This window comes from Heterocephalus glaber, unplaced genomic scaffold (assembly GCF_053883595.1).
Source record: "Heterocephalus glaber isolate CG9 unplaced genomic scaffold, H.glaber_assembly_v1.0 deba00001687, whole genome shotgun sequence".
NCBI lineage: Eukaryota > Metazoa > Chordata > Mammalia > Rodentia > Bathyergidae > Heterocephalus > Heterocephalus glaber.
In genome coordinates this window covers 27,403,439-27,427,463 of record NW_028258412.1, presented here as the reverse complement: position 1 = coordinate 27,427,463, position 24,025 = coordinate 27,403,439, and the positions used below count along the sequence as shown (strand labels likewise).

At 54.4% G+C, this 24,025-nt stretch overlaps 2 protein-coding genes across 26 annotated transcripts in view; both read right to left on the bottom strand.

The window, feature by feature from the left end:
* Ep400 (E1A binding protein p400) overlaps positions 1–12,345 on the bottom strand; it is a 106,575-nt gene extending 94,230 nt beyond the window's left edge. For 20 of the 24 annotated variants that reach the window (XR_002394605.2, XR_002394604.2, XM_021257703.2 and 17 more), the window contains exon 1: positions 12,134–12,345. The gene's annotated coding sequence lies outside the window, so the exon portion shown is untranslated. Of the gene's footprint in view, positions 1–2,767; positions 2,894–11,378; positions 12,008–12,133 lie in introns of those variants that run through there. The other 4 variants (XM_021257704.2, XM_087198044.1, XM_087198046.1 and 1 more) reach the window with 2 other exon arrangements.
* A 1,315-nt stretch (positions 12,346–13,660) lies between these two features.
* On the bottom strand, positions 13,661–23,395 carry Pus1 (pseudouridine synthase 1). 2 transcript variants are annotated; one of them, XR_015446181.1, is made up of 8 exons: positions 21,641–23,395; positions 20,500–21,121; positions 20,075–20,285; positions 18,328–18,465; positions 16,893–16,995; positions 14,491–15,179; positions 14,237–14,361; positions 13,661–14,114 (listed from the first exon to the last, which is right to left on the bottom strand). XR_015446181.1 is itself a non-coding variant. In XM_021257701.2 (7 exons), the coding sequence occupies exons 2-7, from the start codon at positions 20,577–20,579 to the stop codon at positions 14,073–14,075; spliced, it is 1,263 nt and encodes a 420-aa protein (XP_021113360.2). In that variant the 5' UTR covers positions 20,580–21,121; positions 21,641–21,977; the 3' UTR covers positions 13,661–14,072. The 2 variants fall into 2 exon arrangements, 1 of the variants encoding a protein (XP_021113360.2); XM_021257701.2 differs by lacking the exon at positions 14,237–14,361 and having other exon boundaries at positions 21,641–21,977.
* Positions 23,396–24,025: the final 630 nt, after the last annotated feature.

Sequence of the window (24,025 nt, the reverse complement as noted above, 5' to 3'; positions counted from 1 at the left end):
AGGGGCCCAATGGAGAAGGAGAGGATGGAGCAGGATTCACCCAGCATCAGACTAGGGCAGCTCTGCAATCTCTGTACAGGCCATAGGCACAGAAGTCACTTTCACCCCGGGAGGAACAATGGTGCAAGTGAGTGACAGATGGCAACCAGCACCCAGCTCAGAGCCAGGTCCCCAGGGGAGGTGGGACACACCCACGCCAGGGCAGCTGCTGATCAGAGCCAGCCGCCTCCTGGCATGAAGGAGAAGCAGAGCATGAAGGACTGCACTGTGCACTGTGGGTGCCAGGCTGAGCAGGTGCTACCACACGGCTGTTCCAGCCATGTCGGGGATACCCAGCTCCTCACCTTCCTGGGGTTCCTGACACCCTGACATCATGAACCTGAAGGAGCTACAAAATTTATAGCACTCTTCCAGTCCTGAATCCCAAGTTGAACTGTGGCACACATGAAATCAAATTATACAATTTACAAATGCACAAGTATATTCCTAGCATACATAACAAACAAGTACGAATTTAAACCAGAAGAAAGGCAAGGTTTGACCAGACAGTTAGTCCCTGAAGATGGAGCTGAAGACACGGGCAAGATCAGCAAACTGAAGGGAAAAAGGGAGCAGAGAGAGGAAGAGCCTGTGCTGCCCACCCAGGCAGGCCCAGTACTGCACCCTGACTCGCCCTGGGCTGCAGGGACCTCTGCCTCCTTGCGGTGCTTACTGCCTTCCAAAGAAACTTCCTCCTTGACTTTTTAAAGCAAATATCACGAGGGGAGGTGAGAGCGGAAGAAAAGCCAGAGCAGACACACAGGTGTGCTCAAGGTTACACCGACAAGACCCCAGAGCAGCAGGCCATCAGTGGGAAGTGTCAAAAGCAACTCACAGATGTGGTGGTTCTTTAAGACACAATAGGTGCACGTACCAATTGTCCACGATAAATGCACTCACTGTGTATCACAAATGTGTACTAGTGAAAGATAATTAAAAATTCAAGGCTGGGGATTTAGCTCAGTGGTTCTGCTACCTGCCTCGCAAGCACAAGGTCCCGAGTTTGCTCCCTGGTACCAAAAAAAAAAAAAAAAAATTAAAAACTTTCAAACATGACCATTCACAAAACCAGGGGAAATTAAGAATTGGGGACAAAATGTTGTAACACACTGATATATTCAGAAAATTCAACATAAACTCTCAGCACAAATCACATATCAAAATAAATAATGAACTTTTAGAAGCAAACTTTTATATCAAATGTAAAAAAATTAAAACAAATTTCACCAACATCCATTAAAAAAAAGACTACAAATCAAATACTAAGTCTTGAAAGGAAATTCAAGTTGCAATCCTAAAACTAATAAAGCTGTATCTGAAAAGAAAGATTTGAAGACAAAATTTTCAAACATATAAAATTCAAAAGGGCTGAGGGTAGAGCTCAGCAGTACACGCCCAGTACATGTGAGGCTCTGGGTGCAATCCCAGCAAGCACAAGACAGACAGGGCATGGTGGCACATGCCTGTGATCCCAGCACTCAGGAGACTGAGGTAGGAGGATCTCTGCGAGTTCGAGGCCAGCCTGGGCTACATAGCGAGTTCAGGGCCAGCCTGAACTACAAAGGGAGACCCTGTCTCAAAAAAAAAAAAAAAAGAAAACAGTTCAGAGGAGAATTTGGATCCCTTCCACATGCTACTAATGAATATAACACAACCTAAAGTGTTTCTCCAGGCCCATGAGCGAGGCACAAGAGCAGATGGCTGGTGCTCTACCTCCTCACACTGCTGAGGAGCAGATGGGAGGCAAGGGGGGAAGCCAGGAGCTCCTCTTGGAAGCTGAGGTGCAGACGGTAGTGTGGAAGTGAGAGGGACCAAGAGGACCCCCATCACCTCTGACCTCGTAATCCTACTTGTGAAAATCTATCCTAGGTAAACTAATCCACCAATTAAAAACACTGTAAAATATAAATATATAAAAATAAAAATAAAAAGGGCTGAAGATGTAGCTCAGTGTGAAAACCCTGGGTTCACTGCCCAGTACTGATGGGGGAAAAAAAAGGTCAAAGATGTAACCAGAAATACTTAACATCCAAGTTTAGACCAGTGATGGTGAACCTTAGAGCTTTCAATGGTAACACCCTGCTGCACCACGCATGCCATAGGTTCATCACCACAGTTCTAGATGGAGAATATGTAATAAATATGGAAAGTGTTCCTATTTTAGTTTTGTTTTGCAAAACAGTCTTAGCGGGGCATGGTGGTGCACGCTTGTAATCTCAACAATCAGGAGGGTGAGACAGGAGGATCTTCTCAAGTTTGGGGCCAGACTGTACTACATAGTGTATTCAAGGCTAGCCTGAACTACACAGGAAGACCCTGTCTCAAACAAAACAAAACAAAGTCTTGCTGTATAGTCATCCAGGCTGGCCTTGAATTCACGATCCTCCTTCCTCAGCCTCTGGGTTCAGAGGCATGCACCACAATACCTAAACAGATTCCCCCACTCCCACACGGAGGTTTGAATCCAGGGCATTCACACCAAGCTACATTTCCAGCCTTTTTTTCATTTTTGAGGCAGAGTCTCACTAAATTGCCCCACTGGTCTCCAACTTACAGTCCTCCTCCTTCAGCCTTCCAGAGACCTGGGATTACAGATGTGTGCCCAGCGTGGCCAGATACATCACTAAGTGACACAAGCAGGATATTAATTGTACAGCTTTATCACTACTATGTAAAGGTTATCAACTTTTAAAAGTCCACTAACACACATCAAAATGTGAATACTGACCTCCACCTGACGAACTGTAGTACTCACACAAGGGGCCAGCTACTGTCACCACAGCACCGGGGATGCAGGCAGAGGCCACAACCAGCCGCCCAGCTCAGGCCACACCATGGGCACTGGCAGGACATTCTGGAAAAGGCAAAACCACAGGGCCAGGGATCAGGGCAGGGCAGGGCAGGGCAGGGCAGGGCAGGACAGGACAGGACAGGACAGGACCGATCTGAGGGAGGCAGGAAGCTGTTTTCACAGCTGACTTCCAACCCTGATCACACCAAGATGAAAAAAGGACTGGGCCAGGGATTTAGCTCAGTGGTTTCGCCGCCTGCTGCGCAAGCACAAGGACCCGAGTTTGATCCCTGGTACCAAAAAAAACAACAACGAAAAAAGGATCAAAACCACACAGAACTGCAGAGTAAAACCCACCAACTTTTACTGTTAGTGAATTATACCTTGATTCTTTAATAGAATGGTTCCTGACTTCAGTGAGCTTATAATTGAGTTAGAGAAATAAACACAACTATAGAGAAACTTTATGAAAAAGTGTTTCCAAAAAATAAGGTGCAGATACTCCAACAGGAGCGGCACATGACCAATGACTAAGCAAGGTCTTAACTGGCCACATGTCTTACTTTAGCTCAGCTTTCCTGACACAGGACCTGTACGGACTCATCTGGCAGGTGTGACCATCACTGCAGGTGGTCAGGATCTGTACGTCCTCATCCATCATCTCTACCAGCTACTCTGAAAGGCCCCTCAGCTGCTGCAGAGGAGCTACACAGAACCAGGTCTTCCTGTCCCTCCCCCATCTGCTTCGTTGTCTCAGGAGAGCGTGGTCCTCCTCTTGACTTCCACGAGATCATCTTTCTGGATCTCACGCAGAGTGAAACTATGTGGTAACTGCCTGTGTCTGGCTCATCTCACTTATGTTCTCTGTAGCAGCCCTCCCCAATCATTTTGGCACCAAAGATAAAGTTTCATGGAAGACAACTGGGGGAACGGGGTCCACAATGCAGAATCAGTGAGAGACTCAGCTTGTTTTCCTGAAACTAGGTGGTCACATCTGATGAGTGATGGGGGACAGTGACAACGAAAGTGTGTTACACCCAATCAACTCTGTAATCTCGTTCTAGTTGCTGGCACTGCAGAAAACTCTGCTTCACAAAGACAGGATGCTGAAAACAGAAGCAGGCTTTTCAGTGCTTTTGTGGCAATCTTAGGGTATTACACTTTGACTTTAATCCAGAACATGTAGAGATTTGAAGTTACCTCAAACATACTTTTTGTTGCTTTTTTTTTTTTTTTGATCTTCAGACAGGGTCTCACTATGTAGCCCAGGCTGGCCTTGAATCTCCAACAATCCTCCTGCATCAGCCTCCTGAGTGCTGAAATTACAGGCATGTACCACAATGCCTGACTTCAAACACGCTTTTTAAGGTCAGTCATCTGCAATCCAAGCAGTCGATCCTCTCCTGGCACCAACAAAGTCCATTCACCTGGCTCATTCACAAGTGGGTCCCAGATCCATTTCTTTCTAGCTCAGGGGTCTTTCTTTTGAGGCTGGGGAGTAAAACACTCAAACTCTTCTGAAAGCTGCGATAGATGATCCATGCACCAGCTGGAGAAAGAAGGCCCTGACTCAGTCTCTTTCACAATCTCGGCTCATGTCTTAGACATGCCAACATTCCCAGTGCCCACGCATCACCCGCATCATCCAGTTTGGCTTTGAACGCAGCCACTTTATCTAACAACTTGAACATAGTTGTCATTCTCCCCTGAAGTGACAGACTGAGTTCGCTGAGCAAGTAGAATGTGGCACACAAGTAAGTTTTGCAAACCATTCCACGTCACTGAAATGTGCTGCCGGGGTGACCATTTTTCCAAAACAAATCTCTGAACTCAGGAACTCTGGCTAGTGGTCCACCTTCAGAAAGAACCTTGCCAGGCGTATGGTACAGGCCTGTGATCCCAGCAGTTGGGAGGCTGAGGCAGGAGGACTGCCTAGGCTACAGGAGTTCAAGGCTAGCCTGGGCCACACAGTGAGTTCACGTCTAAGAAAGACAAAGCAACCCCGTTTCTGTATGTAAGAGGAGACGCGTGTGCTCTGTGTCCATCTCTCACAGAGCTGTGCCAACTGACATGAATTAAGGGCTTGTAGTTTAATGTGGTCCATCATTTCCGTCATGTCCTGCAAGACATTGGTCAATCCAGGTGAGGTTTTCCAGCAAGGCAGCATTTCTCTACGGAATACACAGTGTGCAGACTCACATTCAGAAGCAACCCCCGAGACGTGGCCCAGAAGCAGAACGGCATCCACTCACCAAGAGACCAGTCCCGCTCTCCAGCCGTGTGGGCCTCAAAGACTTGAATGGCTCTGCAGCGTGGTGTCGGCTGCCAAGAGAAGCACACGTGACACGACCTCGTGCACATCCTCCTGAACAATCTACCGCACCAAGACCAGCAGTGCTGCCTTGTTGGCCGCATGCAAGACGCATCAGCCTGGACCGGGGTGGGGGGCACAGCAACTTGCTAACCCTAACACCTGTGTCTTGATGTCCCATGCTGGTGCAGCAATCATCTAGCGATGGTGCTGCCGACAGGAATGCGAGTCGCCGTTCAACAGCAGCCCCTCCTCAGAGTTCCCAGCAAATGTCCTGGGCAGCAGGCAGGACCAGCTGCCGGCCCACAGCAAAGGCTTCCCGGCCTTCACAGTGTGGCAGCCACATTTGATGGTGCCCGCGGGGCCTCAGGCCACTCTGTTCTTGCTGTTCATGTTTTTCTTCTGGAAAACTCCAAAGTCAAGTGCTTTGATGCAGGGTGCTTGGTCTCCCTGTGTAAGCAGTGCTGAAGCTTTCCCAGCTTCACTGGAGGTCTGAGCATTGCGTGCTGCACCAAGCAGGCTTGGAGAGTGGGAATCATTTGTTGCAACGAACCTGGAATTTTTTTGGTACCGGGGATCAAATTCAGGACCTTGGGCTTGCAAGGGAGGCACGGCGCCACTGAGCTAAATCCCCGGCCCCGAACCCAGAATTTAAGTGGGCTTCTTGGTACTATATTTTTTTTTTTTTTTGGTACCAGGGATCAAACTTTGGTCCTTGTGCTTTCAAGGAAAGCGGGGAAACCACTGAGCTGAATCCCCAGCTGTACTGTATTTTCTTTTAAGTGCAGCTTCTTTTCGTTGCACTCTTGGAGTCTTCTGCCATCTCATCACTGGGTCCTTCCCCTTCCTGAGAAGCTCTCTGGTGATGTTTGTTTTTTTCTCCTTTTGGCCAGGGTTAGCTGTGGGCTCCCAAAACTGTGACTGAGGCAAGCATGCAGTGTGAGGAGAGGCACAGGTGGGAACATTAAGTGAAACACAGGAAGGCCACACACAGACTAAAATAAGTGTCGGCTCCTGACTTAAAGCTGCCACGGACGCAGCTCTGCTGTCACTTGCTGTCTGCATGCGACTGACTTATTGTGGTCTCTGTGCAGCAGAGCCCCTGTGCTCACGCTCATCTGTGTCGGCTGTTGCTCCCAGCACTAGCGTAACTGCCTCAGCTCCACTCCGGATCCTCAGCCTCAGATTCTCACAAGGAAGTGAAACCTGGGTCACAGCAAGAGTCACAGGATCGGTGCTCGTCTAGGAATCTGATCTGATGTCACTCCTGACCTGACAGAAGGTAGAGCTCAGGTGGAGCTGTGAGCAGTAATGGGATGACAGGCTGTAAGCTGCTGAGAATAGATGATGCAAGCTCGCTGCTGGCCTGTTGCTCACCTCCTGCTATGTGGCCCAGCTCCTAACACGCCATCACTGATACCAGTCCGGGCCCTGGGGTCGGGAATTTCTGCTCTCTACTGTTCCATCCATTGTATAGCAAATGACAGGATTTCATTCTTCTTTACAGCTGAGTAACACTCCACTGTATACACACATACACTCACACATCCCTGCCTTTTCTTTATCCATTTACCCACTGATGGGCACCTGAACTGGATTCCGTTATTAGCTATGGTGAATACTGCCACAGTAAACATGGGTGGGCAGGTGTCTCTTTGATATGCTGATTTCATTTCCTTTAGATATAACTCAGGAGAGGGACTGCTAGATCATGTGGCAGTTCCATTTTTAGATTTTGTTTGGCTTTTGTTGCCTTTTGACAGTGCTAGAGATGGAACCTAGAGCTTCATGCATACTAAGCAAGCACTGTACCACTGAGCTACAGCCCCAATCCCCACTCTTAGTTATTTTGGGGTTTGTTTTTTGGCAGTAATGGGGATTGAAGTCAGGGCCTTCACACTGAGCTACATCCCTAGCTCTTCCTTTATTTTGAGACAGGGTCTTGCTAAGTTGCTAAATTGCTAGATTGGGATCAAACTTGCAATCTTCCTGCCTTGGCTTCCCAGAATGCTGGGATTACAGGTATGCTCCACCAAGCCTGGCTCCATTTTTAGTTTTCTGAGGAACCTCCAATACTGTTCTCCATAGTGACCATACTAATTTACATTCCAACCAACAATGTACTGGGGTTTCCTCTTCTCTGCATCCTTACCAGTATCTGGTATTTTTGTCTTCTGGGTAACAGCCAGTCTAACTAGGTTGGACATATCTCACTGTGTTGTGAAAGGCAAGAGGGATGAGGTTCACAGGCAGAACTGTTCCCCACTGGTGCACAGTGGGCCTGGGGCTGCCGGCTAGGATTGGCTACCACATCCCCACTATGTAAAAGCAGCCCAAGGAGGGCCAGGCCACAGTGGGGATGGAAACCCTGCAGCACAGCACTGACAGCGACACCACAAGGCTCACCCTCCATCATCCCACACGGGGCTGCCCAGCCCCACGAGCAGCCTCATCCTCAGCTGCTTTCAAGCCCTCTCTGAGTTCCTGGAAAGCAATCTGACACCAAACAACAGAATAATCACTTCTGCCTGAGAAAATTAAAAGCAAACAAGTTATAACATTAAAAACACCACTTTTAGGGCCGGGGATTTAGCTCAGTGGTTCCGTTGCTTGCCTCGCAAGCGCAAGGACCGGAGTTCGATCCCCGGTACCAAAACAAACAAACAAACAAAAAAACCACACCACTTTCACTTTCTACTGTATTAGAACAAAAGTTAGTTTCACTGTGGTGGTGCACATCAGTAATCCCAGCATTATGAGAGGCTGAGGCAGGAGGATTGCAAGTTCAACCCCAGCCTGGAAAACTCCGTGACTTAGCAAGGCTTTGTTTAAAAATAAAAAAAATTATAAAGGGCTGGTGATGTAGCTCAGTATGAAGGGCCTGAGTTCAATCCCACTGCTGCAAAGAAAAAGAAAAAGAAAAAGATAGACGTGTGATAGAGCAGAAATGGGAAGTGTTTATAGACTTTTTTTAGACAAAGTAGGCAGTGGGTACACAAGTGCTCACAGTAAAAGTCCATCAATCTTCGTGTATCTTTGAAAGTTTTCATTTAAAAATGACATGAACGGCCAGGGATTTAGCTCAGTGGTTCCACCACCTGCCTCGCAAGCCAAGGACCCGAGTTCAATCCCCGGTACCAAAATAAATAAATAAATAAAAACAAAAATAAAAAAGACATGAAATGCTGGGAATGGTGGTGGTGCACCCCTGTAATTCCAGCAGGTAGGAGCCTGAGGCAAGAGGATCACTGTGAGTCCGAGGTCAGCCTGAGCTACACAGTGAGTTCAAGTTCAGTCTGGACTACACAGCGAGACCCTGACTCAAAAACAAAAAACGCAACAAAAAATTCTGTATAAGATGGTCAGGCCAGATGGTGCGTACCAGCAAGCTTAAGAGCTCAACACAAAAGACCTACATGCTAACAAAACATTCATTTTTCTCCTATCCTAGGGCAGGCTACAAAGGCTCCATACCAGTACCTGAAATACATACATTCCGAATGTTAAAAGCTGGATTACACTGAATTACAGAACTGTCTAAGGTTTGTTATACCTTTGATTATCACAGAGCCCCGACCTTGTGGATGATATTGTGGACAACAGAATGAGCTAGACTAAGTACTCCAACGTTTCCTTTGAGTTAATTAACAGGCTGTGGGCCGGGGATTTAGCTCAGTGGTTCAATCTCCTGCCTCGAAAGTGCAAAGCCCTGAGTTCAATCCCTGATACCAGGAAAAAAAAAAAAAAAAAAAAGGAACAGGCTGTGGGGGTAAGGGTGGGCAACAGGGGAATGAATATGAACAAAACATATTATACAGGCCGGTGGTGCACATCTGTTATCCCAGCACTCAGACGCTGAAACAGGAGGGTCACCGGGAGTTTGAGGCCGACCTAGCTACATAGTGAGACCCTGTCTCAAAAAACGAAAAAAAAAAAAAAGATTAAAAAGATTATATACATTAAACCCCTCACCCTGGTGTGAAACCGTAGAACAGGTGTAGCAAGGAGGCAGTGGGGGGGGGTGTCAAAGTACGATATGCATGTACCTGCCAAGATGAAACCAATTATTTTGTAATGACCAATATGGACTAATAAAAATGTAGTGTGGAAAAATCGACTATGGGTCCAAAGTCCGAACCATGAGGAGGGCTGCGGGGTGCAGCTCAGTGGTAGGGCACTTGCCCGGCCTGCACGAGGCCCTGGCCTGTCCCTGTCACCCCCAGAAAGGTAAGGTGCCTTTGGTCCCTTTGCCTTGGGGACTGAGGCCCTCCCCAGTCTGGACCAGAAGGGCCTCCTCCTCCACCCAGGGGAGAAGGGTGAGAGAACTGAAGGATGCTTCAGCACCAACCACAGTGGCTCTCCAACCACTCATGGCTCTGCTCTGCCCGTCTTCCCCAGTGACCTCTCAGGGATGTTTCTAGTCTTTCTAATCCCTCTCCCCATGAAAGTGTAATAGCACAGAGAAACAAACCACAGTAACCACTTGAGATTCTTCTGCCCCCCCAAAAACTGGTTTGCACTCCACAGGGGATATCACCCTACCCAGGACATGTGTTCGGATGTACTGAGAAAAACCTGCCAAAACCTGTTTAGTCCCCGGGAGGAGGTCGCACAGAAGGAGAACGGGCAGAGACACTCTAAGGTCCCTGCAGACGTCTGCACTGCTTGCACATCTCTCAGTGTGGATCATCCATGCGTTAACAGAGACATCTAGAAATGAGCCAGAGTGGGGTGAATGCATGCAGAGATGGGCCACATCTTCGCCCTGGACTACTACTCAACAATAAAAGCAACAAACGACTGCCACTCAGCAGCACAGGTGATGCTGCAGCGCCCTGTGCTCAGACAAAGAAGTCAGGCGCCACAAGAGTCAAGAGCTAGAGGGACTCACAGTCAATGCACTGTGAGTGACAGGGAGATTCGGGGGATGAGGGACTGGTTTTAGCCTGATGTAGGTGAAATTACACAGCATTTGTCAAAATTCTCATTCTATACCAAAAAAATTCTATTACATATTTATAATTTTTTTAATAATCTAAATAAGATGACAAAGTGAAGCTATGCAAAATCTTTCCCTTCCACTAACATAAATAACTTTAGGATTTATTTTTACAATATAGATTATCTCAGATATTTTGGTTTTTTTCATACCAGGAATGGAACTCGGGACCTTGCGCTTGCGAGGCAGGCGGCGGAACCACTGAGCCAAATCCCTAGCCCTGTTTTTACAATATAACAACAAAACCCGACAAAATCTCCACAGATTGGAAATGAGGCAGAAACCAGGGGGATCAAGGGCTGTGTATATCGGCCAAAGGATGCTGCATCCAGAAGGTGCTAGGAAGAGATCACACTCCTAAGGCAAAGAGGACGCAAGCTCCTCTGGACAGGGCTGAGGCGGGAAGCCCAGCTGGCTCACTGGTCTTTCACCATAGACAGAGACCAAAAGCCCCAACCAGACACAAAGATTTACCCAGCAACTGGCTCAGTGGGAAGGAAATGCCTATTTCTAGTTGTGGGCCCTGGAGAATGAGCTGGACAGACACGGGTAGAGTTCTTCCAGGCAAAACAACACAAAATGACAGGGGCAGAGAAAGAAGTCAGGAAATCTGCATACAAAGAAACAGGACACGATGGACAAAACCTGTGGCTGGTCCACCAGGAAGCTCCCACGCTTCCCGTGGGGGACACCAAGCTTACAAATCCACATCCCAGGACTAGTGAAACACAGGGCCAGCAGCTAAGTCCTTCCGTGGACACCTCAAGTGCTGGGCCTTCGGCTGGGCCACACATTCCCCTCTTCCCCTCTGACGTGCGCTTCGGGCTGCCCAGCCCTGGCCTTCTAACAGGCAGCTGAGAGCACACCAGGGTTACAGCCGCACAGTCACCTTTACTAACGGCATCTGTACGCTGAGATCCCTACCAAATCCACTTGCTTTAGGAAATCGTTTTTTAATTTTCTTCTCCAACGGATATATATTGATCACTCACTATACCAGAGACTAACCCACTGAGAATTTAACTGAACTAAACACAACACAGTTCCTGAGCCCAAGGAGGGAAGAATCCAAGTGCGACAGAACAAGAGGAACGCGGTAGGAGCTGCTGCTGCTGCTGAGCAGAGGCAGAAGGGCCCTCTCTGGAGAAGATCCCCAGGTGAGGGTCTGGGCAGAAGCAAAGTGAGCCGAGTGTGAACCAAGAGGCCGTGGAGGCGGCGCGAAGCCCTTCGGAAATCACCTCAGGGGCAACAGGAGAGCTCTAGGAGGAAGATCGAGGGCCTGCACCACCGGGGCTGCGCGGGTCTGAGAACGCAGTGGCAGGCGCGGACGGTCCGAGCGCCACCCGGAGACCCTGTATTTCGGTCCGGTTCGGTTTCTAGTGGAAGCCGAGGCCTTGCCGGGGCAGCCCCATCGCGGAGCCACACCCCCGGCCACTGAGAGTCGCGAGCGGGGCGACCGCGCCCGGCTGGGCACAGAACCGCGCCGCGGGGCCTGCGGAGAGACCGGGCCCGGCTGCCGAGGATCCGGCGCGCAGGACGGGACCGAGCAGGCCCGGCCACGCGAGGCCGGCCGCGCCCTGGCACCTGGGAGGATGTGGCGACCCTGCGCCCGCCCCGGCGACGCAGCGACCCCGGGCTCCCGGGACGCTTCTGTGTCGGGCGCGGTGGCGCGGGAGGCCGGAGAGAAAGGACCACTCGAGCCCGGGACGGCGACGGCGCGAGACCCGAACCCGAGCCAGCGCGCGAGTCGCCAGCCGAGCGTCTCGTTCCTCCGCGCCGGGCAGTATGAGGGTCCCGCAGAACCCAAACCACTGCCCGGCCCCGGCCCCGGCCACTGAGAGCGCGGCCGGCCGGGCCCCAGCCCCGCGACAAAGCGCCGCCGCGGCCTGCTCCTGACACGACGCGGCGGCGAGGCTGAGGGGCCGCCCACAGTGCCTCGGGGCCGCCCGGCCTCCCGCCCGCCGCTCCGCCGCCGCTCCGCCGTCGCACTCACCGGGGCCTCAGGGCCGCGCTCTGCCGCGTCGAGACGGCGGGAGGCTCGAGCGCGCCTCAGCCGCTCGGCGCATCCGGGTCCGCGGCGCAGGAAGCGGCGGCGCAGCGGCTACGGCAAGCGGGAAGGACGCACGGCGCCCAGGCTGGTGCGGCCTCCCTCCGCGAGAGGGCGCCAGACGCCACAGCGCGCACGCTTTGGAGGCCGCAGCGCGGCGGCGGGGTCGGCGGCGGCGGGGAGGTAGAGGCCGCGGGGAGGTAGAGGCCGCGGGGAGCGGGGCAGTGCGGTGGAGGCTGCTCCGGGCGCTTGGGGCGCGGCCGCGTCGCTGTGGGTGGAGCGGTGGCCTCGGCAACGCCGGCAGTCGGAGGAGAGGCTCAGCGGGTTCGGAGAGCCAGGGCGCGACCGACGAGGCCCGGCTTGACCAGCCCGTGCCGGGCTCGGGCGGGCTCGGGCGGCTCGAATGGTACTGGACGTTCGTATCCGCCGGCCGTACGGTGTAGGGTTGTGGTCGCCGCTCAGGAGGCTGCGCGAAGGCCTGTGGTTGGCAGCCCGCACGTCAGGTGGGCTAGTTCCCAGAGTCGGGGCGCTCCCTGTGTCCCCACGAGGTCTCAGCAGCGCGTTCCCAGCCCAAGTGCAAAGCCCAGACACCCGCCCAAAGTCGAGTGCCTCGGGTCCGACAGCGGAGTACTCAGCCAGGAAAAGGGGGCAAAGTCCTGACAGCGCCACCATGTGGATGACCCTGGAGAGTCGCTCTGAGGAAAGAGCCACACGCAGATGGCCACAAGCTACAAAGGCAGATTCACAGAGGCTGGGGGCCTAGGGGTGCTTGCCAGTGAAGGTGGTGTAATGTTTGCAGTTTTGTGAGTTTACTAAAAGCCACTGAATCGTACACTCTTGCGGTACTGGGGACTGAACCCAGGGCCTTCGCACAGAGCTACATCCCCAGTCCTTGGTTAATTTTTTTTTAGACAGGGTCTTGCTAAGTTGCCCAGGCTGGGCTGGAATTTGGGATCCCCCTGCCTCAACCTTCCAGACTCCTGGAATTATAGGCGGCCCAGCTACTGAATTTTGCATTTTAAAACAGTGACTTTTAAAGCCCAGTGTGGTTGCACACGCTTGTAATCCCAGCATTAAGGAGGCTGAGGCAGGAGGATCGCCTTAGCACCACAGCTCAGGCCATCCTGGGCAATACAGCAAAAGCAAGTCTCCGAAAAAGAAGTGAAATTAAAAAGGTGTTGTTTAAATGAGCAGTGTAGGCTGAGGGCAAAGCATGTGCAGGGTAAACTTCAGAGCAAGGGAGGCACCTTGGTGGTGAGGATGAGCAGGGACTGAGAATGAAAGGGCCAGACCCCTGTTCGGTGCAGAGGCAGGCGGGGACATGGGGTCAGGGCAGGGACTGGGAGTTGGTGAGCACCCCAAAGACCCTGCCTGCCCTGCTCAGCCACACCCACCCACCCACTCCCTGCCTGCCCTGTCTTCCCCACTCTGCAGTGTCCCAGTCTCCTGACAAGAAACACAAGAAAAAGGAAATGGAATTGCTAAGTAAACATATTTATTTAATAAGAAAATCTCGGCACTCCAGAGGCTGAGGCAGGAGGATCGCCACAAGTTCAAGGCCAGCCTGGGCTACATAGTTCAAAGGCAGCCTGAGCTAAACAGTGAGACCCTGTCTCAAAAAAAAATATCTCTGGGCCAGGGACTTAGCTCAGTCGTTTCGTCGCCTGCTGCGCAAGTGCAAGGAGCAGAGTTTGATTCCCGGTACCAAAAAAAAAATCTCTTCTTTAAAAAAATAGCGCATACCTGCCAAGGGGCACGCACAGATGCACCAACGGTAAGGCAAGGTGTACTGTGATGGCGTGGTCCTGAGGTTGTGCAGCCAGCCCAGCGGGCAGGCCTGGAGTCCTTGGCTCTAGGGTCAAGAGGCATGTGCATCCCCACAGGCTCAGTCTGCGTCCCCGTCGCTGCCATCCACCGGGCTAGGGGCCTGCAGGACAAGGAGACAGGAAGAACTGTAGGGCCAGCACTGTCCCACCTGGGGGCACTGCCAGGAGTCATCGCCCCACCACCAGGTCCCACCCGGAGTCCTGACCCTTCTCATTCTAATACTATATTGGGTAGTCAAGCCAGGCAGGGCAGCGCAGGCCTGTCGTCCCAACACTCAGGAGGCTGAGGCAGGAGGGTCACCATGAGTTCAGGGTCAATCTGGGCTACATCGCAAGTTCAAGATCAGCCTCAATTCAAGAAAATAAAAACCAAAAAAATAAGTCAGGCAATGGAGCAGGCACCAGGTCCCTCCCAGAGGCCCAGCACTGCACTGTGCTGCACTGAGCAGACCCCACCTGCTGGGGCAGCACCCCTACCTGGGAGCCTGAGCCTGTGGTGAGCGAGGTGGTGCTGAAGTTGTGGATGTGCAGGGTGCTGAGCCACTGGGCCATGGAGCGCTCATGCCGCTCGGTGCTGACGATGGAGGGGTAGATGTGCTGCTCCTTGAAGGCCACCACCTTGGCTTCCTCCTGCACCCAGTCCAGCGGTTCGTGCAGCCCGTCCCCACCGAAGCGCTGGTTGTACGTCTCGAAGTGCACCCGCTCCAGCACCAGGCCGAGCCCTGGTGCCTTGGGCACATCCACCTTTGCCTCGCCCCAGCTGCACGCCAGCACACTCTCGGGGGCATAGCCCTTCACGATGGCCACCACCAGCCCCACCATCTTGCGGATCTGGTGCATCATGAAGCTCTGGCCTTTCACCTTGATCACGGCAAACTCCAGGCCCTCGCGCTCGAAGGGTGGCTCACAGTACATCTCCAGCACGTAGCGCCGTGCGCTGGGCTCGTGCGGCCCCTTCTGTGAAGTGAAGTTGTGGAAGTTATGGGTGCCCTTGTAGCAGGCCAGCAGCCGGTTGACCTGCTGCAGCGTCTCGGCACTCAGGCGGTATGTCTCATCCTGCACATCCCGGTCCTTGTGGGCAAAGGCGAAGGTGGGCAGCATGTAGAAGTAGGTCCTGGCATCACACTTGTTCTTGGAGTTGAAGCCGCCTGTGACCCTCCTCAGCCCTGGGGATGGAGATGTGCAGGTGAGCAGAACCAGAGGCAGAATCCTGGGCACTGTGAAGGCAGCACCACTCACCAACATTCATGGAACCCTGGGCCCGTGCAAACCCAGACCCCAGAGAAACCCAGACCCTGGACAGACACAGGCTCCGTCATGACCCGAGTTGGTGGGGGCGTGCAGAAATAAACCCACCACACCACACCACACCACAGCCCTGGTGTGGACCAGACACCCGTCACCATGCCCACAATCCTGAGCCTGGGGAAGTACTGCGAGACCCAGGGCTCCCCGGCCGACACTGCTTTGCAAACCACAGCGACACAGTTTCTCACAGCACCAAGACTTGGACACAACCCCAGAGGCCCTGAACAGAGCCGGCCAGATGATCCCAACAGAGCAGGAGCAGAACAGCAGCCAGAAAGGGAGCCTGGCGCCCCCAGCACGGGACCGACTAGGCTGTCTGTGGCACAGTCAGAGTGGGCTTGGTAGCACACATCTCCAGGTCCAGCCACTCCAGAGGCTGAGGCAAGAGGACTTCATGTTTGAGGCCAGCCTGGGCAATTTAGCAAGACCCTATCTCAAAAATATAAGAAAAGGCTGGGAATGTAACTCAGTGATGTAGTACCTCCTTAGCAGACAAGACCCTGAGTCCAGTCCTCATAACCACCAAAAAAAAGAAAGGACAGAAGGAAGACTTGTATCCAGAGGATCCCACCTATTGTGTCTGCACAGATTTCTAGAATAGGCAAGAACTACAAGGTTGGGTGCAACTCAGTGGAGCCCTGCTGGGCATGCACAAGGTCTCAGCTTCCCACCCCTGTGCCACAAAAAATGCCACTGTTGGTGGGGCTTGGGACTCTGCCGAGGCTCAGGGCAGGACAAACAGAGCTCCCACAGGAGACAGGCAGGCTGTGCCCCACTCCCCTTGCGTGGAGTCTGCACCCCATGACAGCTTCTCGCTTCCTAGGACCAACCTGCCTCATGAGTGACAGGCAGCAGGTGCCCCACAGCACAGACCCACCGGGCACGTGTTCTTTTGTGTGCATTGTCCTGTTTGTGCGGGTGCCTCCACCCTTGGTGTCCTATCCTGTGTCAAAGATCAGCATCACAAACCTCATAAGGACACCCCAGGAGGACTTCTGTGGTCCTGGACTAACTGCTACAGAAGGGCTGAAAAGCGCCAGCGGACGACCTGGTGTGGGCCACAGTGCAGGTCACGACCTGTGATGCCTCTCCAGCCACAGGACACTAACCACTGAGCAGCCATGCGGGACTTGGCTGTTGGGCAGCCCTGGGGCCCCTGCACATGGATCGTGCTCCCAGAGGACTGACACCCAGGAGCCCTCTGAGGGGACAGGCCTGCCCCAGGGTGCAAAGGCCATGGGGGGACAAAGAAAACCATCATTAAGGTGTGGCATGCACACCTACCGTCCCTGCTGCTTGAGAGGCTGAGACAGAGGATCGGAGTTTGAAGCAAGTTTGGAGTACAAGTTTGAGCCCATCCCAGAAAAGAACCAGAGAGAGGAAAGAAAGAAAGAAAAAGCCCCGTGTTACAACTGGCCTCTTTGGCCGAGAGGCTTTTTGTCCCCATCTGCTCCGTGGCTGGTCCCAGAGGACACGGGAAGACACGTTCCTCTCTGCCTCCACGTCCAGACACCCTGCAGGAACAGGGCACATGTGGCCCGTGTTTCCCTGAGGCTCTCAGCGAGGCTCACCCAGGATCCGGATGTGGGAGGGAAGGTGGCTGTTGATCTTGTCCAAAAGGTCCTCAATCAGCCACACTTTCAGGGACACGACCTGGCCTGCTGCGGACACACCCTGTGAGACAGGAGAGTGGGAGGAGGTGGGTCCCCGGGCAGCCCTCACACAGGCTCCACTGCAGAGCTCTCGGGTGACCTAGGTCGGGCACCAGATGGAAACAGCCCCACGTGAGACCTGACTCCCAGCAACTCCAAAGAAAAGGCGCCACATAGACAGGACTCTGAGGCAGCAAGGGATGGCTCCCGTCTGTGTCACGAGAGGGTGAGAGGCCCCAGGGTTGGGTGATGGGACACGGCTCGTGGTGAGGCCCTGGGTTCGATCCCGGGACAACATTCTCGTTTCTCAGCCCGGTGCTATATGCACCCATCCAACATCAGTCTCGGAAGCTTCTACTCCTCGAGTATTTCCTAATTGCAAGAAAGCAAATAGGAGAACCAAGCCATCTCTAATGGCAGTGGAAATAATATGAAGTGTTTAAGCCAAGGGCCCTGCCTTGAAAACAGGTACCAGTGGAAAAATGAAAAAGTAGAAGGTGGTTCAGAGCCACATAGCAGTCTCTGCCCTGGGCCATGGCCCTGGTGGGATTGTCCTGGGGGAAGAGGGCTTGGAGCGCAGCCTGCCTCCTCACTGCCACTCCGAGGCTGGCCTGGCCTCTGATCGGACCAGGCCGGGCCAGGGTCCTGGGAGACAGAGGCATCAGCATCACGGCCAGGGGTGGTGGTGGACGCCTGTGATCCTGGCTTCCTGTGTGCTGCAGAACTGCAGGCTCACGCCCCTGTGCCCCATGGCCCCGCACATCCCCTCAGGTGACACAACTGCAGCCCTAGGGGGCCACCTGCCCACGCAGGCCCTGTGGTCCACACCCAGGCCCAGGTATGTGAAGTGGGAGACCTATCAGCATGGGCCACCAGATGGCCAGCAACTGAGTCCACGATGGACGTGTAGGCCAGTGTGGCGGGGTGCTGAGTGGGGAGCGTGTACTGTAAAGTGCACCCCATTTGTGGATTTTCACATTCAGTGCACGTGGAAATGAGTACACGCTGGATATACTGGGTTTAAAAAGTTGACTGTGAAAACTAATTTCACCTCTTCTTTCTTCATGGCTGCTAGAAAATGAACCAGCACAATCGGGGCTCGTCTTTGTGGCCGCACGACCCCATCTGCACTGGGGGCTGATGTGGGCGGATCCCCTGTAGGGGCCGGGCTAACAAAGGCCAGCGCTGGCAGACACGGCCCTGCCATGCGGATCCAGCTGCGCCTGAGCTCATCCTGCCCCTGGGCCTCTGGCCACCCGACACCCCATTCCAGTCAGGCACTGCTGCATCCTGCCTCTGCTCTCCGCACCCTAGGAGGCTGACACACGGACACTCAGCTGGAGGTGCCACCCACCTTGTCTGTGCGGGCGCAGCGCTGGAAGGACATCTTCCGCATGTCCTCGCCGTGACTCTCAGGGATGCAGCCGGCCCGGACCAGGGCAGACACCAAGTCATCTTCGATTGTCTTGAATTTCGAGGACCCCGAATTCCTCTGGAGAAAACACCAGGCTGTTTCTGCCAAGTCCTCGCAGCCAGGGGCCAGGTGACATGGGCCGCATGCCCTGCTCAGGACGAGGTCTGTGGAGCACCCAGGCCCGAAACACCGTCCCTGCCAGTGCCCCTGTGGGAAACCGCCCACCAGGCTGGGCTGCTGTCCAGGCTTTTCCTGAACCCTCAGCTCACAGGCCCGAATGCAGCCTCCCGGGATGGACACACCCTGGGAGGGACAGGCTCTGTCCACAGGTCAGTACCCTGCGCCTCAGCCTGGCCAAGCAGAAACTCAGGGACAGTGACACCTGCTGCCCTTCTGAGGGGGCAACAGTGGTGGGAACCCTTCCCAAAGTCCAGCTGCAGGCTCCTCCAGCGGTCCAGTCCCTTCACTCAGTGTGAAACCATGAACACTTTTCAAACGGAGTCAGGAATAGTACCCCCATGGTGAGCCGGTCACCACCCACTCTTCCCTAACAAGGAACTGAGGCAAAGAAGCTGATGAGAGAGTTTTAAGGCAGTGCTTACAGCACACACCTTACATACTCAGAATCACTCTCAAAAAGTGTAAGTCACCCAGAGAGCAGTGGAGGGGATCTGTCTGCCCCACCTAAGGTTTAAGGCTAAATGAGACTAAAACATTTTCCAACCTATAGTCACCATCGATCGGCTGCCAGGAAATTGGTTTTATGGCCAGGCGTGGTGGTGCATCCCTGTGATTCCAGCACTCTGGGAGCCTGGCGCAGGAGAATTGCAACTTGGATCCCAGCATGGGCAACTTAGTGATTTAGCAAGATCTTATCTCAAGACAAAATAATAAAGGGTTGCAGATGTAGCTCAGTGCAAAAGACCTGGGTTCAGTCTCCAGTACAGTTACTTTTTAAAAGTAAAATAATTATGAACTGTTCTGTTACCAATACTATTCATAAATAAAAATTACTCAGACACCTAGCTGGGTTACACATTCCTAAACTGTTATTTCAGTGGGATCCTGTTTATAGCCAGGAACTTGGTCCTGTGAAGTTCAAAGAACGTGAAACTTGGGAACTGAGGCAGGACGATCCCTGAAAGCTCAAGGCCAGCCTGGGGTACACAGACCCTGTCTCAACCCTGCCCCCTCCAAAAAAAGAACCTGGAACAAGGGAGTGCTGCAGGGGGACCCAAGAAGAAAAGAGGCCTACCTGCTCTTGTGGGCTCCAATCAGGAAAGGGTCGGCTTGGTGCTGGCTGCACAATCAAGGGTGCCCACACCTCCCTGCTGCTCTGCCCACATGCAGAGCACCGCCCCCGAGGGCGTGTGCTCAGTCTTCATACTAGTAAGCCTGGCCAGCTCAGCCTGTCCAAGAGGGGACATGCATTCCCATGCAGATCTGCCTGCTGGCCCAGAGTCACACACAGGACAGCCACTAGCCAACCCTGACACCTGTGGAGACGCCTGGGTGCTGTGCCAATCAAACCCCCACCTGGCATGATCTCTCACAGAGCAGAGTTTGATGAAAGTGGCCTGGACTCAAACCTAAATCTTGGCAGCTGGGCCACCGACTCCCATTTGCTGGGTGGCCCCTTCTCTGAGGTCCCCCTGTGGAGCGGAGTTAGTGGGATGCCGATCCTCACCTGCATGCCGTGGTAGCCCTTTCCCGAGTAGGCCATGAGCAGCACGATCTTGCGCTTGGGCAGTTTTCGCGGCGGCTCGTCGACCTCGCCGCTGCGGAGCCTCTTTGGGGGATTCTGCCCCTCCTCCCAGACCCAGCTCCCACCAGCCTTCCTGTGCGGAGGGTGCGCAGCCGGCGCGAGGGGAGCCTCCTTCCCGGCCATCAGGGACGGGCTGGGAAGACGGGAGAGGAGAGCGCGGGGCCAGTCGGGCCACGGGGCACAGAGCGGCTGGCCGTGCGCAGCTCAAGCCCAATCCAGCCCTCGCCAGAAGCTCGCCCCGGGGACCCCACCTCGGCCTCTCATGGGGACTGGACTCTTGGAAAGGCCAGCGCAGTAGGCAGTGCCAAGTAGCTGGGTTGGGAGCATGCGGGGCGGCGGGCGTTTACCAGCGGATGTGCAGGCCAGGGCGCGCTGTCCACCTTTCCCAGGCTCTCAGCAGCGCAGCCCGCAGGCTGGAGACGCCCATGCGAGGCGGGGTACGGGCGCCGGCCTTGACCTCCCGGACCCCTGTCGAACTCTGACCTCCGACCTCCTTGGGACCCCTGGCACCTCTACCCCGCCCAAGGGCCCAGGACTTCCCGCCGACTTCCGGGACTCCCAGGTGGATCTCGGACCTGCCCGGCTCCTTCCCCCGCCCCTCCCAGGGGGCCGTGGTCGCGAGTCAAGGGTCTGGTCCGCTCGTGAGGCCTGGGAGTCGCGCCAGCCCCAAGCACGGCGCCACGGACACAGCCTTAGCCGACCACGTGGGCGAGGGAGGAAGTGGGCGCGCCTGGACGGCGGCCGGGCGCAGACAAAAGTCCCGGGGAGGGGCGGGGATTCCCGAGCTGCGCAGCCGTGGACGGGGGTGGGACTAAATCGTGCGGCAGAGGCCGAGACCACGCCCGAGGCTTCAGGGTGAGTCAGTCCTCCGCGGCGAGCACGCGTTGGGTCTTCCACGCTTCGTCCCCGTTGCTGGGCCGCGGGCGTCCCGACGTCCGATCTTAACCCTCAGGGAACCGTCGTGCCGTCCTGTGGCCGGCCCATGGGACGGGAGAAAAGCCGAGTCAGAGCGGTGCGGTGACTTGTCCTGGGTGACACCCAAGATTCAGACAGTGCTGAGGGTGCCCCGGGGCCTGGTGCTTCCAGGTGAGCCGTGCAACACCGAGCTGCACCCCGGACCCCCACACACACTACGCCCTGCCAGCTTCTTATTTGCTTCAGCAGGGATGGTACTAGAAACAGAACGAGATAACTTCCGTCCCCAGCATCGCCTGCACCGGAAAGGTTTGCTTCCCTGGGAAGCTCCCCGCATTGCTGTCACTCGCCAGCCCGGCTGACTCCAGGACAAGCAGGCCCTCACAGGCCTGCTGTGGGCCGGACTGCTGCTCCGCGTCTGACAGCATCCTCAACCTGCGTTCCATCAACTCCTGTTACTTAGAGAGTAGCCGATCTCCATGCCCATCCTTGCATCGCCCTCCAACCCTCCTGTCTCCTTTTCCCCTATGAAGGCTCATGGGGTTCCAGTCACCACTACTCATCTCTGCTCACCTGACCAGTCTTGAATCGTGAGCAGTGGAGAGAAACCTGTTCCAGGCCGGGTCCAGGGCGGTGCAAAGGCTCAGGCAGGAGCATACAGGCTCCTTCCTGTGGGTGGAGTCTTGGGGCTGGGCATCCAAGTGGAGTCTGCAGATAAAGAAACCACAAGGATGCCTGGTGATGGAAGAAGTGTTGGGGACAAGGCCAGGAGCCAGGGGCCTCATGGGCCACAGTGGCCTTGCTTGCCTGATGGATTGAGCCCTGTCCAGGAGCACTCAGTGGCCCTTGGGTGGCCTGGGCAGGAAGAGAACTGGACCCCGCCACCTGTGCTACAGGACCCCCAGGGGAGCTCCCCCCTCTCCCCACAGATGGGGCCACTGCCAGGCAGCTAAGCTACTCTTAGCCAGTGGCCAAAAGTGCTGCTCCAGGAGAACAGTCAGTGCGTGCACTTCCCCAGCCCGGCACAGCCATACGGCCCGCAAGTGCCGGGCGCAGGGACAGAATTCCACGCCAGGTGAGCCATCACCAGCAGGCCCTGGCCTTGTGTCCCCTCTGGTTTGTCATCAGAACCCTAAGCACCCAACAGGTCACGGGCCAGGTGTCAGGATGAAACAGTACCAAGACACCCTGCCCATTTGCTGCCACAGGCCACGCACGGGGCACTGCGACTCACCCCTGTCTGATGACAGTAAACAGGCACGTGGGGATCAGGACGGAGGCTGAGCAACCTGCCTGAGTCCTGCCTCTCAGGGGCACCCAGGAGTGGGCGGATACCCAAAGGACTGGAGGGTCCTGACTGTTGTTTGGAACCAGCAAGCCACCACAGCTGGCTACCGTGGAGGCCTAGGAAGCGAACAGGTGGCGCACACATCACCACACACCTATCAGAACCAGTGATTGCACAACCCCCAGCAGGAGCCCCGGCGTCAGCCAGGGCTTTGGTGACCACAAGGCAAGGCTGTTGCGCCACAGGACCCACACACATTAGCGGGGAGACAGGCCCGAGTTCTCTGCACTTCCCTCAATTCTGTAAACCTAAGACCACTGTAAAAGGGGCCAGGGATTTAGCTCAGTGGTTTCACCACCTGCTGTGCAAGCGCAGGGACCGGAGTTCGATCTCCGGTACCAAAAAAAAAAAAAGACCACTGTAAAAAATAGTCCACTGGGGCTGGGGATTTAGCTCAGTGGTTCCGCCACCTGCCTTTAAAGCACAAGGTCCCGAGTTCGATCCCCTGTATCAAAAAAAAAAAATAGTCCACTAAGGCAGCACCCAGAATGTCAGGCACGAGGGGCTCAGCCTCTGGGAGGGGCAGCTGCCAGGAAACACGCATGTGCTGTGGGCTGTTCGGAGCCAGACTTCCCAAGCAGACTCAAGTTCTCACCTCTCTGTGAACTTTTGTTTCTGTGGTTGGCCTTTCTGGTAATTTAGTAAGTTATTTTTATCTTATAAAAACAATAGTTTAAAAACCCCAGCCCTAGCTGGGCATGGCAGTGCACACCTGTAATCCCAATACTTGGGAGGCTGAGGCAGGAGTATTGCCAGGAGTTCAAGACAAGCCTGGACCACACAAGACCATCTCAAAAAAAACAAAACAGATAAAAATACAAGCTCTCCAATACAATAAAAACGCAAACCAGCTGGGTCACAGTGGCACAAGCCTGTCATCTCAGCATTCTGGGGTCAAGAGGATTGAAATTTCCAGCCCAGCCTGGGCAACTGGCAACTTAAGCCCCTATGTCAAAATTTTAAAAGGCTGGGGATGTAGCTCAGTGGGAAGGCCCTGAGTTCAGTTCCCATCCCCCCCACCCTGCCTGCAAAGGCAAACACAATTCAAAAACGGGCAAAGGAAATTGCCATCAGATCGCTTGTTGCTGAGAATCAGAGGGTTTTAAATCGGGGTGGGGGCTTTATGGCAGTGGCCGAAGCCCCAGCTACTCCTGAGGCAGAGCTGGGGGAGCCCTTGGGAGCCTGGGAATTTGAGGTCAGGCCACAGACTGGAGACCTGGAGTCCTCAGGAAAAAAGGTCACATACGAAGGACCTGAAGGCTCCTGCTGCCAGAATACACAGAGCATGCACCCTGCGAGTGACCAGGGGTGGGAGTGGGGGCCCTTGTGAGGGACATGGAGTTCTCAGGGCCCACGTTCCCTCCCAGCATTGCCAAGAGAAGGAAGTGAGCACACTGGGGCCAGCACTCCGGAGGGCTGAGGAAGGAGGATGCCAGGTTCAAGCTGTGGGAGGCCTGAGCTCAGTCCCCAGGCAGAGGGAAATTTGGAGCCAGGTGTCCCGAGGGCCTCAGGCACTGCCACAGCCCTTCCGGCCTGTCACCCTGAGGGTGGAAGGACCTCTTCTGTGGGCTAGATAGAGCACGTGAATGAATCCTGCGTCCCCGCAGCTG